This window comes from Coloeus monedula (genome assembly GCF_965178545.1).
Source record: "Coloeus monedula genome assembly, chromosome: 1".
NCBI classification, from domain to species: Eukaryota; Metazoa; Chordata; class Aves; order Passeriformes; family Corvidae; genus Coloeus; species Coloeus monedula.
The window spans coordinates 53,312,214-53,323,108 of NC_138781.1; the positions used below are offsets into that span (position 1 = coordinate 53,312,214).

A 10,895-nucleotide genomic window follows, 5' to 3' on the forward strand; every position below is an offset into this window, starting at 1 on the left:
ACCATCAACAGAAAGCCTTGTATCTTTGCTGAAGAAAAAGTGAGTGCAAGGACTGCAACCAGTAATTCAGGAGCAGAAAAAATTCTTGTCATATATAAACCCACTTTAAGACTACACTTAAGGGAGCTGTATCAGCTCACTGCTATCCATAGCCCGTATTACCCTAATGCCTACAACTAAGAAAAGCAGCAAGAAATCCAAAGGGGAAGGGGTAACAGGAACTTACCTATGAGATACATGCCAATCCAGTCCCCTGCATCCACTTCCTCTTTTATATCCCAGTATATCACTAGGTCCTGTGAATGCCCGATGGAGTAGTAGGAGCTGCTGACCATCAGGGTGGACCGGCTGTCTGAAGTGACAAGGTCTGTGTCACTGGTAGACCTAGGAATGGTGACCGTCTCATGGGAATTGCTCCTGATGTCCACGTTATGGAACTGGTCAGGGTTATAGCTGTATCTGAGAGGCTCTTTGCACCGGCGCCGATTTTGTGAGTTCCTAGATGGAGATGCCATGGCTGCCAGGCCTAGGAACCTGTTTTGGTACAGATTCTGTGGAAAAAAAAAAAGGATAGTATTTACAGTGTTATTAATTTTTCAGCAATATCAGAGTTCAGGAGAAGTAGTAAGTTATAGCAAGAAAGTAGCAGATCTTTTTCCATTTGTCATTGCAAAAATGCGACACAAAAAGAGGCAGCAGGAACAGTGCTAACTCAACTCTTACTCTGTAACTCTTACTGTGAAAACAAGTGTAAGAGCAAGCCTTGCACCACCAAGCTCAGCCACAACTGAGCTTGGCAGTGTGAGGAAGTTTATAGGAGCTGGCTTCCTCCATGGCACACACCCAGACACAAACATCGTGACTATCGAACTGCCAGAGAGCCACCCTCTTTTAATGTCATGAGATAGTCTGCTCACTTTTGAGACCTGGAGTCAAGTGTTAGCCCCAGTATTTCCTGTTACATTTGCAGGAGAACCCTTAAGGTGCAGTCACCCTAGAGACCATATTCCATCTGGAGGGACTGGTTAGCAGGGAGTAAGAGCTGTTCCTCCCTGCTGGGTATCTGAAGAGTGAGTGCCATGAAAACGGAGTTAACCCTGCTGCAAAAATAGAGACGTCTTCACAGAAGTATAAATACAAACTAAGTGTTGCAATGCCCCTCTGATAGTTTCCAATGCTATAGTACGGATCTGTTTTTTGCAGCAGATTGTGAGATACTAAGCACTCCCCGCTCAGGTAGGAATTTATGAATGTGCCAGACAATTAATGGCAATTGAGAAGGTTACTGCAGAGTAGTCATCATCCTAACAGTTGAAAAATATTTTAATTTCAACCTACCCTTCCTCAAGGCAAGCTGAGTGACTTGTACAAAATGTGTCCTGGTGCACAAGTTAAGAGCTTTTGTCAGATGGAGAATGCTTAAGTTATGACTGGGTTAAATTCTGATGTGAAGACATTGTCTGATACTGATCAAAATACTGGTTATTCCTGACTTCTGTATTGCTTGTTTTGCCATTTTCCTTCCCAGTTTTCCCTCTTCTCTCCATGCAGCTCTGCTATTTCAATCACTCAACTTTTCACTATTCATTAGCCTTCCATTATCCGTCTGTTGCCAACCATGCTGTCAAGTCTGTTAGATACAAAACCAGACAGCTTTCCAGTATGCTATGAAATGCTTTTCACATGATCAGAAGTCAAATGGTCCTTTTGAACTCAAACAAATTAAGCGACAGAAAAGCATAGCTCCTTTGTCCAGCCAAACAGTTATTTAACACTGTCGTTATTAAGGCTATGGTAGCACAGAAGAACAGTAAGTCCTGAAAAAAAACCCAGTATTTTCTTTATTAATACTGTTTTGGGAGGAATAATTAAGTGACCTATTATTGTATCTTAGGATTCTGTTGCACAAAAACTGTACAGAGAGCAAAAAAATTCAGCTGGCATTTTTGCACCCCTAGAATATGCTGTCACTTTGCAAACACTGCCCAACAACGCTTACAATCCGCTGACCCAAATCCTCACTTACTGCATTAAACAGGGTTTATAAGCAAAAATAGCCCTAGCAGGAATGCCACACCTTATAGTATGTGCTGCAAGACTGAAGCTAACAATGCAAAAGGTATTTTTTTGTCTACTACAGGAAGGGGGAAGGCGGAAGGCGGAAGGCGGAAAGGGCAAAGGGAAAGGGAAGGGGGAAGGTGCGGGAAGGGAAGGTGCGGGAAGGGAAGGGAAGGTGCGGGAAGGTGCGGGAAGGGAAGGTGCGGGAAGGTGCGGGAAGGTGCAGGAAGGTGCGGGAAGGGGAGGGGAAGGGAGGGGAAGGGGAGGGGGAGGGGGAGGGGGAGGGGGAGGGGAGGGGAGGGGAGGGGAGGGGAGGGGAGGGGAGGGGAGGGGAGGGGAGGGGAGGGGAGGGGAGGGAGGACATGGTGCTGCATTTACTGTGCATCTCATCATGTCTTTTATTTTGCTACTTCTTTTCTTACATTTATTCACTGTTTGGAAAGAGAGTTCACATCACAGTATAAAGACCAAAATACCATGTAGACAGAAAATGCATCTTTTTTTATCACGAAACATGCTGTGAACATTTTCTAATCTGGAATGCACAAGCGGGCACACAAACTATCACACTCTAGTCAGTAATTTTAAATTGTTGGTAGTTTCTGTCACTTAGCAAAGAAGGCATTTGCTGTCATGACAGTATCTGACATAACTAGAATTGGTTTTATAATTGTGAGATATCAGTGTAATGAACTTGAAGTTCACTCTTCTGGATTAGTATGTATCATTAACATGGGTTCCTTTGCTCACAGTGCTACCCAAAAGCTACTTCAGTTCAAAGGCAGACGTTTTATTTCTGGTGACAAATTACTCTAGGGAGTAGTGGTTCTGCAGATACTTTCACTTTTGAATGTTAATAGATGTAGAGTATTAATTAACTGCATACCTTAAAATTAAATTAGACTAAAACATTTATTTTTTCAGCTTCAGCATGACTTCAAGCAGTTTTAATGAAAATGGTATATCTGTCACTATGTTTTAATTCTGTAAGTTCCTGTTTTCCTGTATGTTGAGGGAACAAATGGCATAATTTTTAAGCAACCCAGAAGGCCAAATTCTCCACAAATCCAAGTCTCTTGTATTTCCAGAAAATCGCCAAACTGAAAAAAACTCCAAATGAAAGAAACAATAGTCATACATAATTATCTGAATTAAATAAAGGCATCAAAATACAAGCATGGCTGTACGAGTAAGTAGAAAAGAGGTTAGGTAAAATAGTTATTCCACATTTTATTACCAGATTGTAATGTTTTCCATGTAACTATCTAGAGCCCCCAAGATCTGGTGATAGAGTCCCAGCCAGGGTGAGACAGCTTAAAAAACTGCAAAGACATTCTCTTGATGTCTTGTGAAAGCAATCTGGTCCATCATGGATACATAATATATTAAAAAAATTGTATCTATTTTAGCAGTGTAAGATTAATATTTACTCAATCCTCTTGCAGAGGTGTGTACACTACACACACTACACTAAACACTCATTTCTAATATAGAGTGTAAATTATAAAGCAAGAGCAAAGAAAGGCCAAATGCTGGTTGTCAACAAACAACTCTTCATTCCTGCCTCAAAACAGTCATTGTACAGCTGCTTCTACAGTCAGTCCTTCCAGGGGAGTTTCCACCCAGGGACTCTCTAGACAAAATGACCTCCAGGCTTCACTTTCTCACTCACTCCCCTTACTGCTGATTTTCAAAGAGCTCTGGAAAGCTTTGTCTCTAAAGATCTACCAGCTACATGACAGTCCTGCCTAAAATCAGATATTTGGAGGATTATCTGTGAGCAACACTTTGCCTCTTATTCATCTTGCTTAGTCCATCTAATGCAAACACCAGAAAAATTAAGGGAAGATTTTTTTTTTCCTCCTATATAAATCCAACTGGAATCACTAACAGGGGAAGTAGGAAGGAGCAGCCCAAAGGAAATGACAGATGAGTCAAAGAAAACTGACTTCAAAAATATACACATAGAAAACCCGTAAACAGTAAATACCAAGAAAAAAAATTTCACAGTTTCTTCCCACATTCTCTCCATTTCTCACTCACACCTCTCTCCCTTCCCGATTGCTGTTTGGCACTCAGAAAGCAGAGAGCTGTTGCCACCAGTGCCTTTTCCCTCACCACCTGAAAAAAATGTACCATCAATGGTACTTGTCTCCGTCTTTGAGACAAGAAGAATCCTCTGCTTGAGAGGCTTCACAGCTAGCTGAATTTCACCACAGGATTTAGAGCTGCCATGGAAGCTTCCCCTGAAAGTCTGTAGGGTTTAATATTAGGGATTTTTTCTTTTTTTTTTTCTTTTTTTTTTTCTTTTATTTGGGATTATTTTAAATCATGCTAACAAAGTCCATGATGCTTTAGCAAAAAGAGGTAGATCTCAGCTAAACATCTGCACGGATCCAGCTCTGTTCTCTATTCAGACAATTAAGAGTTGTCTTCCAGAAACTTGGACTGATACCATTTACCTCCAATTGCTGGAAGATGGATTTGTGCAGGTCCAGATGGTGGTACAATGGACTTTTATTGCTCATATCAAAGACAGAATATGACTGAAACACAACCCACCACTGGAGCCCTGGCAGATGAATAAATTGAAAAGAACAAGGTGACAATATTAGTCACCATGACAGCAGGCTCAGAGTAGTCACTCAGATGTCTGCAAGCATCATTGGCAACCCAAATTTCAAGGGCAAGTACTGAGAAAGACGATGAGATAGCTTTCTGTGATGGGAAGCTTGGGACACAGCACATTTATCCATATGAAAATTTAATATGCCAGCAGTCAAGTCTGATCTCATAGGGAAATCAGGTGTGGAGTCAGTCTCTTGGTTGCTCCACCAGAAATTAAGGCCCTCCTGATAAGCTTTTAGCTGTCATTTGCAAGGCTTATGTGTTTTTTAAAGACAAGAAGGAGCTAAGACAGATTTAAAAGTAAAAACTTAGGGCAGTCTGGAGCAAGTGATAAATTATCTCAGCAGAACTCTTTGGACCAGCTTTCAAAAAGGTAAGATCATGTGTGTCAACAAGGATATTGTACTAACAGAACAGTAAGTAAGGTGGTAACAGCCCATATGAAAGATTTGGTTGGCTGGATGAGAGACAACCTAAAAAGATTTTAAAAACTTACTCATAACCCAGGTATACATACGCAGGGCAAATACCAGAGGCTGGGCCAGAAAGACAAGTAGGAAAACAACAGTGCCTACAGTCATCAAAAGATGATGTGATGGGAATCTGCAAGCCAGAGCTTTGAGGCAGACCCCTAACTTGAAGGTGAGGCTGCTGAAAGGGCTTCCAGCATGTAAAACTGTTTTATTAGAGCTTAAATTTTAATTGGGTAAATTCTGAAGGACAGGAAACACAACTCTGTTGCGTGGAAGAGTAAAAGAACTGGGTGAAAGCAGAAATATATGATAATGAATCTTGCTGCTGCTCCTTACAGGGCAGGACTTTCTCCTCCAGCCTTGCTCTCAACTCAGCAAAGTGAAATCTTTCCTCAGAGCAAACTCTCTCACTTTCCATAGCCCTGAATACTTATTTCAGGATCTGCTTCTTGCTCTTCCCAGGAACCTTCTCATCTTCACCTCCACCACAGGCCTGCTGTGGAGGCATCTTTTCCCCATCTGCTCTCCCCACCCATAGCCCAGAGGGCCCCTTAGCTGCCACCACTCAGATGCTTTCAGGGAAGCTACATTATCTATACTCTGTCAAACTCTGAGGCAGGAAAAGGTAAATAAATGAAATACTCCAATTTCTGCCTGGGGACAGTCCTTAACACAGCACATGGTACCTGCACAGCAAATTTTAACCAAGAGAACATTTGCATTTTCCATCACTGCAGGCGCAGTACAATTGACTATACAAAATGCAAGGCAATGCAGAGGTAAGAAGGAACACAGTTCCAAAGTAAGCTGTAAGCAAAGCTACAGCTTCAGCTATCATAACCACCTCCCATCAACCTACTGCCACCTATCTCAGCTATTTATCATCCTGTGAGAAAAAAATTCCTTTGGATATTTGAATTTTGGAAGAATTGTTAATATAATGCTTGGGAGAAAATGAATTTTTAAAGCATAGCTTATACTACAAATCCAGTAAACAAGGACTTAGAGTGAAAAATGCTATGCAAAGTCCTCTCCATACCATCCAGTATCTGACTTGCTGTAAACATAAGACCCAACATGAAAGTCATGAAGCTAGGGATTGGAGAATACCATGAATCCAAAGGATTTGCAGAGCACAGAGAACTTCATAGCATTGGTCCATGTATTTTAGAGGCACAGGAATGGCTTCTTAGTGCTCCAAATGAATCTCTTAATAGCCCAAAGGAGCGGCAGGCTTACACAGTCTACTGACACCCTCCTCCCTGCAAGATATTACAGAGCACATAGGTGAAACTGCTGTTCTTGGGAAGGCTGAAAAGATTTCAGAGTGCATGCCATAGAAACACTAGAGAACTTTAAGAGCATTTGTCTCAATATTGCACATCGATGGCACAATACATATATATATTTATGCCTATAATGACCACTAATCGGAAATCAAAGCCATTATACATCAGCAGAGGGGCAAGTGGATGTTATTAGGCAGTTCATTTTTCCATTTTGTGACCTTTGTGCATTTCCAGTCCAGCTGTACTGCTGTGTTAATGTATCCTCTTACATTTAACTTTGCTTCAGTGATGTGCAAATCAGTGCAAAAAAGAATCAGAATGAAAGAGCTGGCCTCAAGGTCAACCTGGCAAGGTTTGGTGCAGGTGGGTGGGATTGACTCCTGATGCAGGCCCTATTAGTTGTAAGGCAGAAAAAGCGGCAGCACAGTAATGAGGGTACTCTTACCATCTACAGAGCAAAAGCACAATAAAGAGCAGTCCATATTTTCTGAGAGCACTTAAACAATCTCCAGGGGACAAGAAGACAGAAGCTGGAATATGGGGCAATGATTGGAGGGAAATTCTTAGGGTTCAGAAAAAGGAAGAAAATTAATAATGCTTTTTTCTTCTCTTTCTGAAAGTACTACAAAAGATTTAATGCCTGATGAACCCAAGAGAGTGTGCTAAAAGACACACACATCACATTAGGATTTGTACTCCTGTAAGTATATAAACCAAACAATTTTCTGAAAAACAACAACAACAAAAAAGACATTTTACCAGTTTTACATGAACTCACTCCAAATTTCTCCACTTTATGTCTAACTAAGAGCAATTAACAATCTTACGTTCAAGACATTTGCACTGAATCAGTGATAATCCACTCACAGTTCACTACATTAAGTACTAGGAAGTTTCTGCAATGGAATGCAACTAAGTACAAAATTAATTTCTTATTTTCTGCTAAATCAGTAGCAGCAAAACCAGTCTTGTCTCAGCAGTTTGGCACAGCAGGGGATGAGAAACAGCCATTAGACCTACCCGTTACAGAAAAAAGATCTAAAAACACTGCCAACATTTTTAAAGGACATATTCAGGCACACAAGAACAGGTAAATATGCAATATGGCTTGAATATAAAATCTCAAAAAGATAATTGTAAGGAAATTAGAAAAGGGTCAACATGATAATATCTTTAATCAAGATAACATTACACAGCTTCACTCTGTTCTTTCCACACTACAAAATGAAATAAATGAGCTTAGGATCTACTCATATGCTACTATCAAATACTCAGAAGTCCACAATGCTCACCTTTGTTCATGCTTTATGATGCACATAATAGGAAATTTATATTTTTTACTTGGCTGGTTTTAAACACCAGAAGCAGGCAAAGTCTGCAGCAGTACCAGACAACGAAGGACAGTGACTACCTCTCAACAGGTGCAAGATGAAGCATTCGTACATAGCACAACATACGCCTCTTACCGAGCATCCTCATGTCCACAAAGGCCAGTGTGGACTACACCAGATTCACAGATACACAAGTCCTAGTGACTGTGGTGCCAAAGACTAAAAACCTCAATTCTTCATTATTTCAAGCCCAAGGACAATATTTATGGACAACAATCTTGGCAGGAAGAAACCCAAACATTCTGTACCAGGCACGAGTATTGGTTTCGTCCACCTTTTAAAGTAAAGAAGCACCACTCTAAGAAGAGGATTGTCTCAAAAAACCTGTGTGCCCCACACTGGTCGCTTTAGAAATCATCACCGCATTTATGAGGTCCACTGCAAAGCTGGACTCTGCTGGCCTCCCAGGAACAGTACTTAATCCAAGGGGCTTTCAGAAAGGAGGTTAAGAACAGGGATGCTCTTCTCTGTTACAGGCTAAAAACATTGCTGCTCTTCTGTGAGGTGATCCACTGATACTCCGACTGAGAAGCCCCAGCCATGCTGGATGTCCTGTTTCAGGTTCTGCACAGCACATAATAACAGTCCTCTCTTACCTGATGGATTTTTATAACCAGTGGCTTCGGTTCTTCAAGTACTTTGTATGAAAAAGATCAATGTCTAGAGAGATCTAAATTCATTCAACTGAAGTTCTGAGTACTTGAGCCACCCAATTTAGGAATGCAAGACTCCCTGAATACTCACAGGGAAGGGACAGGCTCCTCATGAAAACAACTGAGACCCAGGTTAGGCTTTCCCAGACAGAATTCAGCTCCACCTCTCTTTCTCCCTTTTTAAGGAGTCAGTGACTGTAGGGATCTTAGGTCAGGCATGTTAGGTTAGGTAGGAAGGAGTCAGACCTCTCAAGCTGTAAAATTTTGTATTATATAAAGGTAAGCGGGCAAAGCACTCCTGAGGATGGCAGAAAATGTGTATTCTAAGTACATTAATGGATGTAAAACAGAATCATAAGGGAAATTAAAAAAAACATACTATACTACCTGATTATCTAAGAATAGTCTGATTTTCTAGACAACTGTAAAATTGCAAACTAGAGGGTACATCCGGAGAATGTCAGAGCACCGAAAATAAAATACTTAGTATAGTGTATGTACTCTATGTACAGCTCTTGTAAGAAATGTAATACCAGTAAATGTAGCAGAGGTTTACAGGAAAAGCTGTGAAGACATTCTGCACAAGTTAAGAGATTAACAATGAAACAATATAGAGTAAATATGAGTTGCAGAAAGATATCCAGTAATGTACACCGTTTCCCAGAACTGTCAGGTATAGTAATTTCTCAGTCACTGCTCAGAAGCAGTCTGACATTTCCCATATCTCTTCCCCAAAGTTCAGTGACTGGAGGAGTCTTTTTTTGCAGAAAGCACTCTTAATTTCTTATGCTACGTAAGAGTTATAAAAATCCTACCATAGTCTACCATGAACAATGCATTATACCTTCCACTAAGACAACTGTTTTGCTAGAAAACAAGCCTTGTGTGATGTCCGTAATGTTTATTGCTACCAGACAGAAGAAGAAAAGACTTGTCTAACGTATTACACAAGTGTCAGGCATAGCTTATTATGTATAAAACATGCACACACACAAAAAAAGGCAACAGAAAGTAACTGAGCACAGGTATCAAAAGAGAGGTTTTTAACCTCCCTTCAGACACAAGTATAAATCTTTGCAAACAAAAGGTTAATGTGCGTATGTATCAAAGGATTTATCCTGCAGATCTATGCATGTAGCATTCCTACCGCCCACACTTCCCTTTTTGCCTAGACACTGATGTGCAGCACAAATGGATCCATACCCACACCACAAGACATTCATCACCATGACCTGCAAAGTTTCTGTTGACTCTGTGAGTACCGTCCCCTGAAAGAGCTGTGTGCACTTTCCCTCCTACCTCCCTCTATTCCAAGCTGTTGGCAATGACCCTGTTCTTCTGTGCCATGTCCCTCACATCACAGCCCATGCCATAGGCATATTTCAGGTAACCTTCTTCTCGTCCCCATCCCATTTTATTCTCAAGGCCTATCTTCTCTTTCTGACTTGTCAATATGATCCTCCCCAACACTTGTAGGTAGGAAGAGACAGGGCACACAGCATCACTTAACATTATGTACCAGCTATAAGAAAGGCACTGGATTAATTTGTGGAGACAATAAACACAAAACCCAGGAGGGCTGGAAGGAGGCTCTTTTCATTCATGGTTCTTTCCAGCTGCTCATGGTGGCTGACCCCCACTCCATGGCAAAGAGAACATTAAAAATGTCCTACTTCATTCACTGCTGCTAGACTCTGTCATGCTTTTTACCTCCATCTGTATTTCTTTAAGAGTGTAAGTGTTTTGAAGTGTCAGCCTCTTAGCCTCCGCAGGCAGTGAGGCAGGTAGGTACCATTAGCAGTCTGTCGAGTATTAATGCCTGTATCAACCACTCCTTTGATCTACGAACAACAACAAACCATTACAATAAACCAGTCTTTCAACCCGACGCCAGCTTCAGAGTATGCCCTCAGTTCCATCGTCTCCCTTTCAGTGAGGCCTAGAATATTTCCTGACATTTTAAAATTAATTGGCTACAGAGCTCCTGTTATTACCATATCACCTCCAGACAAATACAGAAATGCCATCCAGTTGAGTGTGCTTGATCCTGCTTATGATAAAATTAAAGGCAAAACTCCCCTTGATTTCAGTGTGGAACAAAGTGACTTGGAAAAGCAAAGAAAAACCCATATAGCTGTCAACAGCTGCAGCTAACAAGGAATAATCCAGACCTAGAAAATAAAGAGTTCATATCTTAACTAAAACACTTCAAACATTTTTATCCATGGACAACCTATTCTGTTGGAAAAGACATCAGACAAACATGTAGAGCAGCAAGCTGCATTTTGGAATACAGATCACAGCAACTACTCTTAGAATGAGATCTCAAAACCTTAAAACAAACATGTAATTTGATGGGTTAGGATTAATTTAAGATACAATTAGTTTAGGCCATGATATCTG

The 10,895-nt window shown here is 41.0% G+C and overlaps 1 protein-coding gene across 1 annotated transcript in view; it reads right to left on the reverse strand.

Annotated features, from left to right (window-relative positions):
- HECW1 (HECT, C2 and WW domain containing E3 ubiquitin protein ligase 1) overlaps positions 1 to 10,411 on the reverse strand; it is a gene marked incomplete at both ends in the record, with an annotated part of 181,265 nt that extends 170,854 nt beyond the window's left edge. Inside the window, 2 exons of the mRNA XM_082278039.1 lie at positions 227 to 551; positions 10,352 to 10,411. Coding sequence (XP_082134165.1) covers positions 227 to 551; positions 10,352 to 10,411 — 385 coding nt within the window. The remainder of the gene's footprint in view (positions 1 to 226; positions 552 to 10,351) is intronic.
- Between the last annotated feature and the right edge of the window lie 484 nt (positions 10,412 to 10,895).